Source organism: Phasianus colchicus, chromosome 22 (assembly GCF_987193195.1).
Source record: "Phasianus colchicus chromosome 22, bPhaCol1.hap1.1, whole genome shotgun sequence".
Classification (NCBI taxonomy): Eukaryota; Metazoa; Chordata; class Aves; order Galliformes; family Phasianidae; genus Phasianus; species Phasianus colchicus.
The window spans coordinates 5150983-5169088 of NC_143457.1; the positions used below are offsets into that span (position 1 = coordinate 5150983).

Here is an 18106-nt window from a genome sequence, read left to right on the forward strand (position 1 = left end):
CTTTGAAATCACATTTCCTACTTCTTGAAAAACATCAGAGAGCTCAGACACCATTGGTAGGAAGCGTGTCTGTGACAGCTGGAGGAAAACCTGAGGTCACACTGCACAACCAGGATATCACCGTAATTGCTGCCAGTAGAAGAACAAGATTGCATACATCTGTTGCTTTACTGCAGTCCTCAGCCAAAGGAGCTCAAATCACTTTGCAACAAAGCACTGAACAACCCAAAGCTGAGAGCCCTGCGCAGCTCTTGTACTTGCAGCCTCCCCTGCTTGCCCTGCTGGTTCCTTGGCACAACAAGCTGCCTAACTTTGGGAGCACTGACAGCAGCAGTGCTTCAATCAGAGCAAGCTGTGCCCCATGCTTCATCCTCAGCACCTCAGGCTTGACCATAGAGGAAGACAGACAACCTCAATCCCTCTGCAGCTTTCACCAGTGAGACTAGTTAGCTTGTGCAGGTGTCCACTTCTAGCAGCTTGAACACTAAACAGGTTTTGTAGGACACAGGTTTGCCTAGAGCTGACTTCAGCAAAGCCATTTTTCCATCAGACATCATAGGGTTTTTCTTCCTTGCTTGCTCTGCCAGCAGCTCTTCTGGCTCCTCCTCTTCACTTCTCTGTTCTCATTGAGAAACAACTTGGCTGATGTCTCAGACTTCAGGAGGAGTGGGGGTGGAGGAGGCGCCTTCGAGCATAAAGCCTCTGACTCAGACCCAAGCAACCTCAGCACTCCCACACCGCTGTCCCTTCATCCTTCACAAAGCTTCAGAAGCAATGGACATCCCTGGCCCACCTCCCTGCAGCATCCAGCAGGGCAGTGAGAGAGCTCCTCACGTCTCAGTTGAGATGGTAGAGAGGGGAAAAGGACAGCACTGCAATACCTCACCACAGCAAGAAGGCAGCCCCCTCAGATCCAGGAGCAGACAAGAAGACCACCGTGCAGCATTATGAGTCCTCTTGTCCCAATTTTGGACGTTGCAAAGAAGCCCTGACAGGTGCCTGTCAGTAGAGGGAGACATGGTCCTATAGACAAACCCAGTGTGTTATTATACATCAGCTGACTGACAGCCTGTGATGGACCCTCGTTTTAGAGGAGGCTGGTAGGCCATATTCCTCAGCAGGAAGCCATCAGTCCCTCTTCCAACCAACATGCTAAGCTGCTCCATCTTACCTTGTCAAGCTTTGCCTCTATCTCCACCACATCTGTTTCCACTTCATCGATGGTTGCCCTGAAATGAGAACATTGAAGCCATAATTAATCGGCTGCTTATGATGATTGAAAAGTCACAGAAAAGGAAAGATCAGAGAGATTACAGTATGCGTGCTGCTGGGGGACATGAAGGAAGGATTCATACTTCTCCCTGTGTAAGCCCAAGTCTTACCTTTAGGAGGAAGAATCCCACCTGATCAGGAATGAATTCCACAGGGCTGACAAAAGGGATGGAGATTATGCTATCCTCCATCAGTGTCGTGGAGGCATTCAGCTGTAGTGTGACAGTCACACACAGCAAACTCAGTGGCCCTGTTCTGACCCTGCAGGCTTTGCTAATGGGTGGCACTATACTGAGTGGTGCAGGCACCTCAGCCATCCACTCACAAACTGTGTGCTTCCCCACCACCAAAACTGATTTCCTAAGCTGTAGTTGTGCCTGAGGAGCAGCCACACGGTGAGTAATGTCCTCTGAGCCTCAGGAACAACCACTCAAGCAGAAACACATCTCTGGTCCTTCTGTCATTGAAAACCTTAATTCTCCCCCACACGTGTGGCACTTTGGTTGCATACAGACAAATCTGTTCCGCAATTAATGGATCTGTTTTCTCTCCACGTCAGCAGACAGATGTGACAGTAAGAGGCCAGTGGGATCCAGCTGCAAAGGTCACCAGGCCTCCCTCACAAAGTGAAATAGCAACGTGACATCAGCCATTTGCAAGAGGCATTCCCAAGCTGAGCCATGTGGAATGGAATGACTTTTTTAAAGGCCAGCATCCAGCAGCACACGTTGCAAACTTGAGAGCCTGCAGAGCTGCTTGCTGTTATCCTCTGCTTGCACAGCTCATCCTTTAACCACACACCTGGAAATGTGGTAAGCCTCACACCATCGCTATGCACTGAGGATATGCAATCTAAATTCCACTGCAAACAGCTTCTTACATCTGCGGGCTCGTAATTTAAAATGTTGGTTCTTGAAATATTACACTTGGGCTTTAAAAATAATCCAGCTCTGAACATTTGCCAGGTGAAAGAACAGTAGGGGAGAGATGTGATTTAGAGGCACGGGAATCAATATTCCTATCACAGCAAAAGGGAAGGATGCTCACAAACCAAAGGGAATGGCAAAAGTTCTGAAGGAACCATTTGAGCATGTAGGAATTCTATGCCTCCAAGCTCTGACCTGACCCAAGGGCTCCTGCAATGTGAAGATGTATTGCCCTGTAGCCAGGGACCTTCTGAAGACCCACTGGGCTTCTGCTTTCCTGCTTTCTCCCACAAACCATCCCAGCTCCTCCCTGAGCAGCTCTCCAGAACCCAGGCAGCAATCTGAGCTCACCCTCCATCAGTAGGACTGCAGACCAAGCCCTGGTGATTCATGATGCAAGTGCAACCTCCCTTGTGCCCTCTTTGAAAACACAGCCAAAAAAGAAGCTTCTTCCTCTCTAATAATGCAGCAGTGCTTGAGCTTTATTGCAGCACATACGGTTGCCCTATAGGAATGGCAGCCTGGCTGTGCCAGGGGCAAAGCTTTTGAAAGAAATGGAATAATTAAAGAGCTGCTTTCAGGCCGTTTTTTTGTTGTTTTTTTTTTTTTTTCCCTCTTTCAGCTATTTTTGTTCTCTGGGTTTGGAAGTCGTGTGCCTTCATGCATCGCCCTCTTACTGCCAGATTCAATTTTTCCACTTGGTTTCTTCTTGCTTCTTATAGCTGGACATAATAACCAGCTAAAAAAAAGAAAGAGAGAGAGAGATTTCTGGGGCTGCTTTTTCTTTCCAGGAAAGCAACAGCAGCCGTTGCTTAATCTGCCGACATCAGCTAGAAGCTAATATAGCAAGGCAGTCTAGCAGTGTGTTTCCTGCCAGAAGGTGGAGAGAGCATCTATAATTTACTCCCCTTTTTTATCATGCCCTAAGAAAAGGAGTTGATATATTTGGACTCTCCGTGGAGGAGGAAGACATTTTGGGTCTGGAATCCACTAAGGTATGAATACAATTGGCTATGGCTGGGGCAGCGTGAAACCTGAGCTTTACATTTGCTGCACAGATTTGATATAAAGGGTCCCAAGCATTTGATTTCAAGGATGTTGTCTCAGGGACCTTTTCAGTTTCAGGACCCTGGCAGAGCTCACATACATCACAGGAAGCCAGGGTGAGCATTCAGCCACCCTTGCAAGGGAATGAAGACGTTGGAGAGATGCACCATGAAGCAGGAAGGTGCAGTGCAGCCATGCAATCAACCCAGATATTCTGGAAGTGCAGGACAAAAGGACCTCATCCTCTGCCAGGTGCCCAATTTCTACCCCACAGTGTCTTTTCCTTTATGCCTGGTCTCCTTGGCAAGGGACCCTTCTTTGTACAGCTCTGCCCTTTGCTCCTTGGGAAGCCATGTAAGTGCTTGCACACAAACTCACCCCAGTCCCTCTGCAGGAGCAAGTGCACCAATGCCAGAAGACCTCATTATGATCTGCTCCAATGCACTGCAAACAAGCTGGTAAGGAGCTAAAGCAGAGATCTTTCTGGGCAGGCCCAGCACAGTGCTCCAAGGAAAAAGCCCTGGGCAAAGCCACAATTCCAGATTCTTGAACACCTCATTTCCCATCCTTCAAGATTACAATATCCATAAGTCCACCCTTGGACTTATGGAATTCAGAATGTCCTTATCCTGCTTACAGATATGATGCCAGAGTCCACTGGAAACTCTTTCCTTGAGAAATAATAGGTTTCAACTGGCTCAATTCTCTGCCAATATCATTTCTAAACTCAAATTCTCCCACTTCCACCAGCGTGTCACAGATAAAAGGCTTTCCAGTTACACAAGCAAACTGACAACCTGGAATAACTCCATGGGGATGAGTAATGCCACCTCAGCATCCTCCTTCGCTGCTCCATCCCAAAGGACCACAGAAGCAAGAGAAAGCAGCACAGCAAGAGGCACTGCAGCTGCAGTGTGCACACAGGGATGCTCAGCACTTAGGGCTCACATCCTAAATGCTCACAGCTGGAGGCATCTGGCTAGGAAACCAAGGGATTCTAACAGAGGGATTTGAATCCCTTCACCCATACCCCAAAAAAGCAACGTCCCCATTTCTGGGCAGCTAAAAGCCATGCTGTCATCTCCTGGCTGGGTGCCCTTTGTGCTTCCTGATGCTGTGTTCTTCCTGCTAATGCTTTTCCAGGCCTTGGGCTATTTCCATCATGAGGGAAGAGAAAGCAACCCACAGCCTCATCTGCTAGATGTCCTGCACAATGCAGAGCCCTTCCAACCAGAGCAATGAGGCTCAGGTTTCCTTCATCAGAAGAAATTCCCCACAGTCCTGAGGGGTCTGCAGTGGGAATTTTAATTTGTGCTTTAAAGAAGCCATTCAGAAACATGATTTGTGTGGGACAAAAATCTTCCCAGAAGCATTTTTACATCGCGTGTGAAAAGGAGTAATAAACCTATTTCTGCTAGCAGATAACAGGGTCTGCAGCAAGAACACATCTGCCCATGCTCTGCACAGAGCCCAAGCCAAGCACAGCATCCAAACACTGTGCTAAGATGTAATTAGGGCAGAGTCAGGGACAAAGGTGGAGGGGAAATGACATCCCAAGCAAAGCTGCCATAGGAAAACCACATTTTGAGATGGATCACCATTAGTCACCATTTGCTCCTGACTGCTGAGCAATAGGTTTACAAATGGGACAAACTGTGACTGGAGCATCCGTGGTTACCAGCTGCCACAAAAGGCATCTCTTGACTTCCCCATTGCTAAACTGATCAACATTTGGCTCACAGTGATACCGTGAGCAGCCCGTGATTAATTCATGTTTGGAAACCTCAGGGGATTCCCCAGGTGATAAGCTGACTACAGCAATGAAGGTATTAGATGAATAAACTTTGTGATTAAATAATATCACGTTAATAATGAGCTTAGGCATGAAGTGATCAACATATGTTTCTCAAAGCAGCCTGGCTGCATTTTTCACATTTCTTTTTCTCTATGGGGGGATGATGGGGATGGTTTTCTTGGCATTCCTTGTTACCTTTGACACAAACTCACGTGTGCTTTAAGGAAGGCAATTGCAGTAGAAATCCAATACCAAACAGAGTATTAGAAAGTAATAAAATGACTTAAACATTCTTGGTTACCTCTGGCAACGATGTGAAGAAGAGATCCAAAAGGACATAAAGTATAATTCCAAATTATTAGCTGCTATAACAGCAACGCTTCCACTCGCAGCTCTCAGAGCTTCTCACAAAGCTGACATCATTACATCCCCTTCTATCCCTTGGGAGGTGCCTTTGTTTTTCCTCGCTTTTCCAGCAGGGAAACTGAGGCACAAAGGGAAAAAAAAGTGGTGCCTGCTGCACTGAATCTGATTGGTGTGCTGAGTGGCCAAGAATGGCTCAGTAATTCCTAGGAACCCACCTTGCATCAGGAATAGCTGCATGTGTGTGTGTGCAATACAAAGAAGACTCAATACTGAGAAAATAGCTTATACAGCCCCAAATTAGGCTGTTGTGGGCCCTACACTATGTGCCACTGCAGTGATGCTCAACGTGAGCTTTCCAAGGGTCAGGACTGGAAATGGGAAGTCCCAGTGCTATTCCTGATGGCCACAGCATTGATGGGAAGAAGCTTACCCTGATTCTGTGTCCCATTATCATGGGATAAATGCATTTTTCCCTCCTTTGCAGCAGTGTTTGGAGGATTCATTACACAGCAGTGCCAAAACGTGCAGAGCCAGGAGCTGGAGGTGTGCAAAGCATAGTTGTTATTATTTATTAAATCTGACCCAGGCTGTGTTTGAGGTGGAGTGAAATTGGTACTTGCCTTGATGAGACGAGCCCTGCCCAAACACAGGCTGGCACAGACACAAACTGCTTCTCATTCGACTCCTTCCAGAACCATCAGCAGCCTGACAAGGTCAGCAGCAGCTGCCAAACCTCCTTCCAGAGGAGCACAGAGTTCTCTAGAATTTCAAACAAGCAGCGGGTGTGCCTCCAAGGAAAGGGGCCTGCAGGGGGAGGTGGGATTTCACATCCCCCTCCATGTCTTTGTCTTCTGCAAGATGCTTTATTTTTAGAGGTTAAAATTGAGATGAGGTAAAAGCCAAGCACTTATTATTAGTGGCACTCTTTGGACTGATATATATATATATATATTTTACAAGAGGGGAAAGTGCTGCATTCATTCCACTGTGGGTAACCCTACAGCAAGCATTTTAGTCTCACCTCCTTTTGTTGGCTGTAAGATGCAAAAAAAAAAAAAGAAAAAGAAGGAATCTGACACAGACAGGCAGCAAAGCTAGCCAAGCTCCAAAACCAAGCTATTATTAGCCTCTTTGAATACCCATCCAAAACCTTCTGTGCCCTCTGGTCTTTACCGTTCTTCCGCCTTTCTTCAAAAAATTAAGCATACTTTGCATCTCTCTGTCAGAGTGAGGAAGCAGCACCATGGCAACAGCTCCATGGTGACAATATCCCTGACAACCAGGTCCTGCAACTGCCACTGCTTCCAGTTCTGAATGCCATGATTCGCCTGGCTTTGTGGAAACAGCCTGGAACCAGTTGTGAGATGGTTACGAGCCAATGGTTCCTGAGGATAATGAGCAGGGCATGCAGGATACGTGGGAGATGTGAGCACTGAAACTGGGCAGTGTCATCATATATCAACTCAGCAACCCACCTCAGCTGGAGCGTGGGCTGGGAAGGGGTGAGTCTGGGTGAGATGCTTCCTCTGGGTGAGATGGTCCCATCTCAAAGTGGACACCTGCTAGAACATTCAACCTAAACCTGGGGAGAGAAATGGTGGGGAGAACAGTGGAGGGAAGTGAAGCCCAGCAGGAGCCTGGAGGGACACGCAGGAAATCTTCCCAGCCCCCTAAATCCTGTTGCTGTCAGTTAAGTGTGGTCACTATTACATGAGCACTACCAGACAAAGGACTCTGCCCTCCCTCAATTACACACACAGCAGTGGGATGCCTGGAGCCATACAGCACTAATTTGGGATTAAGTTGCACCTGAGGCTGTAGAGGTTTGGTGGTTGATGGCCTGGCTAGACAGTGCTGCTGCCATCTGCTTCTCCTTTGCTCTTTTCTCTATTAGCTCTCCAAACAAACCCTCTACCCCAAGTACCACATGCTGGCCAGGCACTGTGCTGTTCATTGAAAAATTAACAGCCACCACGGCTTTCAAGCTCTGTTGCATAACAATTTCTGATCAAACCAGCCTTTCTCGTTGCATTTCCATCAATCTTGTGCATGCTAGTACTCAGCCTATGGTCTTTGTACCTCTGTTCATCCTCTTCAAAATACCTGGTTCTCCACATGGACAGCACTGCCTCTCATTGCTCCCTTTTTCCTCCAAGAGAGGAACCAATTCAGCTGATATTGAGCCCATTGGCCCCTACAGTCTATTATTATCATACAGTGATAGAAAAGACCTCTATGATCAAGTCCAAGCCCAACCCACCCCCACCATGCCCACTGACCATGTCTCTCAGTGCCACACAGTTCTTGAACACCTGCAGGGATAGTGACCCCACCACCTCCCTGGGCAGCCTGTGCCAGTGCATCACCACTTCTTTCAGAGAAGAAATCTTTCATAATATCCAACTGGAACCACTGGCACAGCTGTGTTCAGTAGCAGGATGAAGGCAGTGCATATCCCATCTTCCTTATGCCCAGGAGTGTTTCTGGTTTTATTGATACTGGTATGGACCAGAAAGCAACCTTAGAGAGATGCCCTTCTGTTAGCCTCAGAGCCAGGTGCTACCTGCCCTCACCCACCCTTACCAAGTTTCTGAGTGGATTCGTTTGCCTCCTTGAGGGCTTCAGACAGTGTGAGCAGTGCATCTTGCACAGTGCAGCTCCTTGGTCCCCTTGTTATTTACTTCTGTGCCTCACAGTGAGCTCGCTGCCCTCCGTCTGTGTGCAGTGGGGAAGGAGTTCCTGCAGTCCCTGCTGCCTGCAGCACTCACACAAAGGACAAGTCAACGTTTATCTGGTTCTTTGGTATGTGTATCACCACCTTTACAGCTCAGCAGAGAAGACTTTCTGCAGCTGGAGTTCCATGCCTTGGAATATCATAATTCAAGGGTGGGTCTGAAGAGGCTGGGGAGAGTGCTGTCTGAGTGGGAGCAGAGCATGGGAGCTGGTGCTCCTGGGTCGTATCCTTACCTCTGGCAGTGGCTCAGCCCTCCCATCAGAAACTGCTCATGCTCGCACCCTGCCTTGGCTTCCCCATCTGTAAAATGGAGCTGCTTTCACAAAGCTGCACTGTGAACTCGAGTTAATGACAACTGCAACACATTCAAATATCTTCAGATCAAAGATACTGTGAACAGATTACTGGTAATGCTTGCCAGAGATTTATTAGCACACCCCCAGTGATGACAAGTCAATAGCCTTCCCAAGCATAAATGCTCGACACAGTGCAAACACTGACCTAGATTTTGAGTAATTATGCTGGAAACAGGCACATGTGATGCTTTTGCTCTCTGGCTTTCAAGTCAGCAGCATTCAGATAAGTAGAGAATATATAGTTACCTTTAGTTTCAGAGCTGTCCCTTCCCTTTTCCCACTCTCACAGTGTTCTCTTAAATATGACCCCCTTGGGGTCCTTACATAGACATACTGAGCCTTGGTCATCCTGATATCAGTGTGACATGTGTGCAGACCTCCAAGACAGGGCAGGGACTAACGTACAAGGAATGGAAAGGTCAAAAAGATGGAAGCAACTCCCTCCAGACTAACTAATTAAATTAATTCCTATTTTATCTTATTGTGGTTTTAGTTCTTAAAAACCTTTCTTCTTTGCTTAAAAGGCAAGAGCTGCCCTTCAGAGCAATAATCATGGCTTGAGGGAATCACAGCAAGTGTCAGGAAGGTGAGATTCAGTGCCTGGACTCACTGACTGCCTGTGAATATAGGTGCCTCTCAGATATGCTTGTCCTTGTTCCACATCTCCTGAGAAACCAGAGTTCACAGTTTGTGTCTGCTCTACAAAGGAGTCAAAAGATTGAGTTGCTGCCAGGGAGGAACTCAGAGATGCTCAGATGGGATACCCTCAGTCCAGTACAAACAAGAAACAGTGGAACTTAAAGGGTCTTATCTATGTTCATCCTATTCAGCACTGCAAGCTGGGAAAGAAGTGTGGCAACTTGGAAGAACAACACCGAACAGAGATGGATGGAAAGAGAGAAAGCTGCCATTAGGTGGAGTGTCTCTAATGACTCACTTCTGCAGTCCTGGCTTGCTGCATAGCAAGCATCCCAAACCCAGCCACATGGTGCTAGGACCTACCAAAGTAGGTTTGTGTGCACAAACCGCCCACTGACCTGCAGCCTGCTTTGCCTTGGCTGAATGCTGCAACATGAATCAACAGAAGCAATGCTATTTACCAAAAGCACCACCTGGCCACGATTCTTGGCAGAGCATCATGATACATCTTGCTGCAGAGAAAGCTGGCATTTGACACTTCAGCTCCCACCACATACGGCTCCACAACAAGGCAGCAAAGGCTGAGCAGCCTCTACTGGGGAGGAAAGCAGGGAGAATGAACTATCATATGTGCTTACAAAGCAAGTCAGTAAACAGCATCAGGAGCCCTACTGCTCTGAGCCCTGGTGGCAATTGCCATACAGCAAGAAAGCTACCAAGCTGCATTAGCATCAAGGCCTAAGCTGACAAAGGCTCAGGGGAAAGGGACCTGAGCCAGCTAAGATTTAAAGGCCATGCATATGCAAGGACCTCAAGCAGATATGTGATTTTAAAACTCACTCCCACAAAATTCAATAGGATTTCATGAATATGCCTAGTGCTAAGAATATGCTTTACCTAACTTGCTAAGTTGGAACAGTTTGCTGAACAGGAATCAGAATGAAGAAATATCTTGGTTAAACCAGTTGCACTGGTATGGCCAGTAGGACGAACAAGATCCAGAGATATGCCAGCAAGGAGTAAAGTAGGCAGTTAATGCTACAAGCAGCTATGCTTGAACTCCTGGATGCCTTGCTGTCCCAAACACTTGTGATGAAAGACCTGGAGTGCCTCTTGCTAAGCCAGGTATGTGCAGTATGCACAGATTTTGCAGGCTGGCTCCATCTGCATTGCTTAGCAAAGAGCACTTGGTGCAGGGCAACACCAACAAACCAAAGCCCAACAGAAACATCAGGCACTAAGCAAGTGTCTCCATCACAGCTGAGCATCCCAGGCCTGGACAAAGTGAGGAAAAGGGTTGTTTCCCAGGTCACAGTAGGTCAGGCTGCAGGTTGCCAAACTCCTCTAAATAGAAATATGTTTACTATGCTTTTATACAAACAAAAAGAGAGGAAAGCCAGGCAGGAAACTAAAGGCAAAGTATTTTGGAGGACTGCATCACCACTGCATCTCTTTCATTCCAGGCACTGCCTAATGCAAGGACACCATACATGTCCTTGTCTGTGGAAATGCATTGCTCTGTGACAATCCCATCTCTTTGAATCCCATGCAATCACACATTACCAGAAACTACAGCATCACAAATATTAAAGATCACAAATTAATGCTCAACTCCTAACCCTTAGCAACCTAATGAAATGAGTGCTGTGGCACAGAAGTGAATTTAGCCCATGAGACAAGTGATCAATTAGACCATTAAAATGAAGGCTGTGTACCTTGTCACCAGTCTATGCAACATAAGGCTATAGAAAAAAACTTCCTGATGTCTGGGATGGCATTCAGACTCAGGGCCGACCAGTCATTGGAATTCCATAGAAAAACTGTTCTGGGGGAAAAAAAAAAAAAAAAAGCACTACTGACAGATGTGAGGGAGATGCTGCTATGCTGCATGAGCTCCTGCCTGGAACCAGAAGTGGCTGGACTGCAGATGTGTGCAAGATTTTGTTTAGTCTACCATGGTTATTGCTGCAGAGCAATCTTTCACCCCCGAAATAACCACTCTCCCTCACACATGCATAGCTGCATGCACACACACGCAATCTGGCTGGAGATGCTGAGCCTGTGTGCTTGAAACTTGGAAAATGGCAGTAAGGGGAGGGCAAGAGAAGAGGAGAGAAGGGCTTTGGGCCTCTCGTGGGTGAAATTCCAGCTGATGGGAACCTCTGCTGTTTCCAGGCACGTGCACCCTCCAGTTCTGGACAGCCAGACTTGGGGCTGTCCTGGCTCAGGCCTCGCTCCCTGCTCCTCTCCTGCTCCATGCCATAAGCTGGTTGTGCACCTGGCCTTGCTCTGAAGCCTCCTTGTCCCTCAGCAGCCTCTGAAATGCCAACTGAGAGAGAAAAGAGGGACTGTGGCAGGAAAGCCGCTCAGACAAATGCCAACTTTGCAAACTGCCAATGGCAGGTGTCCCTTCAGTGCGGTGGCAGTGACAAACATCCCCCCGAATGCCCACACACACTCCAGCCCTTGTTCCAGCAGCACAGAGCAGAGGAGCACACAGGGCCCATTCTGCAGGCACGGCACCATCCTGCACTGCCTGACAGTGCATCCCCAACCCACCCAGGGCTGCAGACAAGGCCTCCTCTTATGGCCTCTGCCACAGCAGCCCTGCTGTGTGCTGTGCACTGGAGCTGTTCCCCAAGGGTGGTTGTCCCCAGCTCTCCCTGTTTGGCTAGATGTCCCAGCCAAGTCACGACCAGCTTTTTGGGAGCCGTCAAGGCACTGAAGGCATTTTGGTGGTGCTTCAGAAGGGCTGAACGGGCTTGTGGCCCCGCTGCCCCAACCTTCCCGTGGGTGGAGAAGTTCTGTGCTGCTGGAAAACTGATGAAAGCTGCTAGCAGAAACATTATCATCAAAATTGATGGCAAAATAAAGTGGGAATTCACAGATTCGCAGCCTGCCAGCAGCAGGGCTGGTTGGGACCATCTGGCCTGACTTGCATCACCGAGCCAGTAGCTCTCAGGCAGTCGTGCCAAGAGCAGCTCGAGCTCACTGACATCTCACACGAACACATGGGGTGGGAATGGGGCAGAGCTGAGCATCCTCCTCCTCAGCCTCAAAGCACACAGTGCTGACCCCATCCGTGGGTTCCACCTCACCAACAGCTGCTTTGACCCTGAGGACAGCAATCTTCAGAACAACACCAATCTGGGAAAAAAACACCCATGAGTTTTCGGCAGCCCTTGAATCTCTATCTTGGTTCCAGAAGGAGCAGCATCCCGTTAGCTAAGGCAGAGGGAGATCTACCACTTTCACTGGATAATCCCTTAATTAGTGCAGCCTCCAAAATAATCCTACAGAGCGGTTTGCGCACACAGTGCAGGTTAAAACAAGCTGTGCCACAGATCCCAGGGCAATGGGCAGCGTGTCATTCTTAGGTGCCTTTGTGTTAGTTGATTAGCTTCCTTTTACATCTGCTAGAGCAGGTTGTGCCCCAGCCCCCCATCTTTACACAGCACTAATGGGCCTTTGCTCAATACATTAAACCACGCTGGATTTAAAGGCCAGTAAAACCTTTTGACTAATTTCTAAGACCACGCGTGCCATTCAAAGCAACATGAAAGCCTCTTTTCCAGAATAGCCCCCAGCCTTGACAAGAAGCTACCAAGAAGCAGAAGCACGCTGTGATCTTTCCAGTGCCATGCTTTAGTGGAGAACATGCCCAGGTTGCATCGTCTCAACCCTCAGCATCCCCCATCACGGTGCTCAAAACAATTGGATTAGCTCAGTCTCCCCATAACTGCAACGGTCTCTGCACGAACACAATGCATGGGCCGGCAAGCTCGAGGTGCTTGCTGGATGTCTTCCAAGCTGGCACCTAAGAGCGGCTTTCAGCCAGCATGCTTTGCAAGGCAAATCATTTCTACACTAGCAGTTCAGCCCTCCTTCTCCAGGTCAAAGTGCAGCAGAGATTAAGAAACTTGCTTGGCCTCTCCTGGTAAAACAGGAAGAGATGTTGTTACTGATGCATGAAGACAGATAAGAAAACCAACTGTTCTTCTTATCCAGTGTTTTGGAGACTTGGGAATATACACACAGTCCCAAGGCAAAAATAATTCAACTCTCACCCTCTCCAGAGAAGTCCATCACAGGGATGAGCTGGAGGTGCAATTAAAGCAGATCACAAAGGGTTCCAGGAAATGAAATCTTTTACGTGGCTCAGTGTGAACTCTTAGGTCCAAAAAACTAAAAATCTGTCCTTTGTGTTACAATAACAGTTATTTTTTCTTCCTTCCCCTTCTCAGCACATACATATTTACACACACACTGCCCTTTTAACTGCAAATACTGAACAGTTCTCAGAGGACAATGTCTGGAAAGGTTTCCTCCCAATGCCAGAAGAAACAAATGTCTTAAATAAGAGATATTGCCTGGGGGTGTGGGGTTGCTTTTGGACTGGGTTCTGAGTATCTTTTCTCTCCCCTCCTCCCACTCTCTTTTTCTTCCCTGATTCAGAAGGAAATCACAAAGCAAACACAGGACTGAATGAGACTTGTTTTTGTGAATGTTCTGCCTCTCTTTTCGGACATTCACTTCCACCCCCACCAGCCTAAATGCTCTCATTTGTACAAGCCCAAGACATACATTCAGCACATTTCCACAACCAACATCTGGCCTGGTGTTTAATTACCACTGCAGAACCCCTGGGAGTTACACCGTTATACCAGTGCAAATTTAAACGTGTTCTCCTTTGGTCCAGTGCTGTTTAATTTGGTTTAACTTCTCACATTCTTCAAACACACTGACCTTTGTGACAGACAGACAGACTGACACGACCAAAAGCCAAAAGTCATTTGGTGCAGCCAGGTGCATCCCTTCCACCTCTACAGATACATGTCTGAAAGGACAACCAGTGAGATACGATGCTCTGCACCACGTTGGCAGAAGGTTTTACTCTCCTTCAGTGCAAAATCCTCCAGATCCCGCTACCTTTGACATCCCTATCTGGCAAAGGACTGTAGGAAGAACTCTGTTAGCCCTTATTTGCATGATCTGGATCACTCAGAGATGTTCTAACCTGCCAGAAAAGGCTGCAGAACCTTCACAAAAGCACTGGACGCCATTGATGTGCTAAGAACTGCTTCCTTTCCCTGGGAAAGATGTTCTCCTGCTCAGAGCTGCATAGGAGAGATCACACATCGAAGGACAGCATGGTCAGATTGCTTTATGCCATCAGTAGGGCCAAGAGTTAACACAGCACGCTGTAAGCTGCAATGGCACAGCCTTTGATCAATTTTTCAGCCCTTTTTGTTTCTGAAATAAAAAAATTGGGGGAAAAAAAATGGCAGAAACTCCTGCAAACCTGCACTCCTAGCTCCTCACATGGCCCCAGAGAAAGTCCAGCTCTGCCCTGTGAGTTGGCAGGGTTCTGCAGACTAACTTGTCGCACAAATGGGGCTAATGACTGATTCCTGTAATAAGAGCTGGCAAGCATAAGAAAGATTTCACACCCTTCCTCCCATGAATGGGGAAGAAGCATTCAATTAGGAGCAGTGCCTATTCCTTAATCATTTCTTTTGTGTTTGTGGTTATTAATATCTTTACATGACTAGTCAAGCCAAGGGCTACGTTTTTCTGCACTCGTTTTGGCTACTAGTTAATGCTTACTAAATACACACAGATGACACACCCAGTGAAAAGTGAGGCAAGAAAAGGACGCTAATGTTGGCACTGCTGTAGCAACTGCATTCCTCATGCATACTGAGACCCCTATGAACCTCAAATTATACAACCTTACAGAAAGAGATCATCACACCTCCAGTGAGTTTAAGCAGATAAGGCAGGAAAATAGCAAGGGAAGGAAAGCGAGGCATGGGAGAAGTAATGTGACCCAATGAAGTCAACACAAAAGCCAAAAACAGAATTGATCCTCCTAATCTCTCAGTAGTCTGCACTGCCTGCCGGAGAAATATACCTCAAATCTCTGTTAAAAAATGAAAGATAATCAACAAAAGCAAGTTGGAAGTTGTATGTGTTGCCACCAGACTGGAATTTGGGAAGAAAGCCAGATGTTCTCAAGCCTGGTATGTAATGGACCCAACAATAAGCATGTACACACTAGTGAAATGTGGGAAGAAACCCATTCCCTGTCCACATTGTGCTTAGTACATCTGGATTTTGGTCTTTAAGAAAGAACATAAGACAACATGAGAAAAGATGGGAAGAACTGTTAGTCCCACCTGTAGCACTAACCAGCCATCACAGGCATCCAACAGTGATGGTTAGCCAACCATCTGCCAGGTCAAGGATGCTGTTCCAACAGCCACAGCGATTTGGCACCCTTCAGGGCTGTACTTTGCATGGAGAATGGCAGCAAGGGAAGAGTTTGTGGCCTGTGATAGCAGGAAGGTTGTGTTCAAAGACCCTGACACACAGACAGCTTGTTGAGGAGCCCAACAGGATTGCCATCTGAAGTATTCCCCACACCGGCCCAAAAGGCAGGGAGAACACAACAGGTCTGACAGATGGGGAGGCACAATGGGGGGAATGTAGGGTTCTGTGGCCAGAAACAGGCCATGGAGATGGAGTTCACATAGGGAGGAGTGCCTGGCTTTCATTTGAGGCTGAGTCAAGGCCAAGCCACAGCCCTGGATTCTCAATCACTGAGATCACACGAGCCTGACTTGGAAAACAACAGAGAGAAACCTCCTGAAACCTGGTGACTGCGACACACCAACCAACCAACTCACCAACTCCATTCAGCCTTCATCCCATCTCTGATCCTATGGGCTCTAACTGGGCAGTTTGTATCCCAGCCCACCACATCCCAACTCAGCCCATCTCCCAGCTCACACTCTAAGAGGGCTTCGTCTCCACCCCAGACATTGGGATGATCCAAATGCACTACAAAAACACCACATGTTCCTAGAGGATATGCAGTAATAACACTCAGTATCCTGGTTTCTGTGTTCTTTATCTTCACATTTCTAAGGCTCCCTTTGTGCAGTGAGCAGTTTATTCTCAGATCTGCTGCAGAAGGGAAGGTTCACATTGCTTGCTTGCCAAGTCTTAACTGAGGCCTTTGCTTTATTCTGTGGAGGGTTTCTGCACGTTCAGACTATCTAAAATAAAAATCATCTGGAGTGAGAAATAGATGGCTGCTCTTTGTGTTTGATAGCATAGACCTGGGTCTGTGCTCTTGCTCAGTGGGGACAATGGCTTTTTTCAAACACTGCAATGATTCCAGCCAGCTCTGTGCACTCCCAGTGTCCAAGCAAGGCAGCCAGCCCCTGCCCCATCACAGGGCAGCTCTGCTCCTCCTGGAAGCTTTGTTGTCAGTCTGCAAACCTCCACAAAACCCGAGAGCTGTTGCCGTTAATCTCTGTTTCCCTTTCTGCTCAGAAGTGACAAAGCAGAACGCTGCTTCTGCCTCACATTCCTCCAAGCCCACAGGAAACCATAAATCAGAAGAAAAGCATAACATCCAGAAAGAACTTGCAAAAGGACAAACACCAGGATGGGCTGTGGGGCTGGGGAAAGGGAGAGGGGAACCTGTCAAAGCAGCCACAAAGTGAGCATTAACCCACTGCTCCACCTGGCTGGGAGAGGTCTTGTCCCATGGCATGAGACTGGGGGGAAATTTTGGGTCGTGGCACCTAAAGCTCTTCCCTTCTTTCAGGGAATACACACATGCACATACATCTATATTCTTCATTTCTTTCCAACCTCTTCCTTGCCTCTTCTGTAATCAAACAACAATAATTAAAAAAAAAACAACATTTAGCAGGAGAGGGTTAAACCAAATGTCAGCCTGGGCAGCTCTCAGCTGGCTGGAAGTTTGGACAAGACAGGAAGCTGTGGTCAATTCAGTTTAGCTTTGCAGGGAGACTGCTACAGCTCTGCATCCTCAGTGCCATCAACCTGGTCTGCAGCCAGGTCATGGGAAGTGAATGGCACGAAAGGTGTCCCTGGCTCTGCGATAGGACCTGCTCTGCTTTCTTTCCACCAGCCCTTGGTTGTGGATCAGGCTGAAGCATCTCTTAGCAGGAGGATCTGCTTTGTTTAAAGGTGACTCGTGGTTCTGGTCAAAATGGCCGAGATTTCCTCTGGCCCAGATAAATCTATTTATAGTAAGTGTGATGCTAATTCTGTGCTCTAGTCTGATCTACTTTCTGCTCGCTGGAGCAGCAATGCTTTCCGCTACCTGTTCTTTTTAACTGTTTCCTCACAGCCATTCTGCTCTCAGACCCCCAGCCCCTGCTACACACAAGGTCATTCCCTTTTGGTGTACCATAGAGCAGCCTGTGTGCACAGCACGAGCCCTGCACATCCCCTCCCTGGGGAAACTGCTGGCTCAGACTGAGATCTAAGCTGGGTCTTGGATAAGTGAGAAAAAAAACAGATAAAAACACCTTATACAAGCCACTCATTTAAGCAACTTGAACTGAATTGCTTTTATTACCTTATCTGAGGTTCATGCAGTGTTTTGTAAATAGCAATTCATTTTCTGCCACTCGTGTGAACTAAGGAGTGTAGAGGGGATTTTGCTCATCATTAAACCTCGTGTCTTTGGGATAAACAGTACCAATTGCTTAATGGAGAAAATGGCAATAGAAGAGCTGTTTTTAGTGGCTCAAGTCTCCTATTTTTGTTCCAGGATAATGGAATAAGCTGTATTTCTAATCTTGACTAAAATCTCTCTGCAGATGGCAATGAGCATGATGCAGATGTGAAAGGTCACTCCAATGCTTATTGCTCCTGGAAGCAGGAGAGAGTTTTCTGCAGTAAAAAACAGAGGTGAGGAAGCAGAAGCTCTGCTGATGTAAGTAAAACCCAAATGATGATGAGATGCGGGGTCCTCGTGTCCCTCCTTCTTCATTCCCATTTGTTTTTGGTTTTTTTTTCCAAAGGCTTCACTGAAAAAAATATTTTTCTTTTTTTGAGCCCACCGTCTGCTTAAACACTTGAACTTGTCATCAGAGCTATTAGCTTGGTCTCCATTCCTGCTGAAGGACTACAAGCAGCCAGCTCA

The 18106-nt window shown here is 47.4% G+C and overlaps 1 protein-coding gene and 1 long non-coding RNA gene across 3 annotated transcripts in view; both read right to left on the minus strand.

The window, feature by feature from the left end:
• Positions 1-18106, minus strand: part of ACAP3 (ArfGAP with coiled-coil, ankyrin repeat and PH domains 3) — a 68577-nt gene that overhangs the window by 37166 nt on the left and 13305 nt on the right. The window contains exon 2 of the mRNA XM_031613472.2: positions 1172-1229. Within this exon, the coding sequence (XP_031469332.2) occupies positions 1172-1229 (58 nt within the window). The remainder of the gene's footprint in view (positions 1-1171; positions 1230-18106) is intronic.
• On the minus strand, positions 1237-6657 carry LOC149915266 (uncharacterized). 2 transcript variants are annotated; one of them, XR_016459299.1, is made up of 4 exons: positions 6580-6657; positions 6027-6165; positions 5837-5943; positions 1237-2937 (listed from the first exon to the last, which is right to left on the minus strand). It is a non-coding gene; the product is annotated as an uncharacterized LOC149915266 (long non-coding RNA). The 2 variants fall into 2 exon arrangements; XR_016459298.1 differs by having other exon boundaries at positions 5837-6165.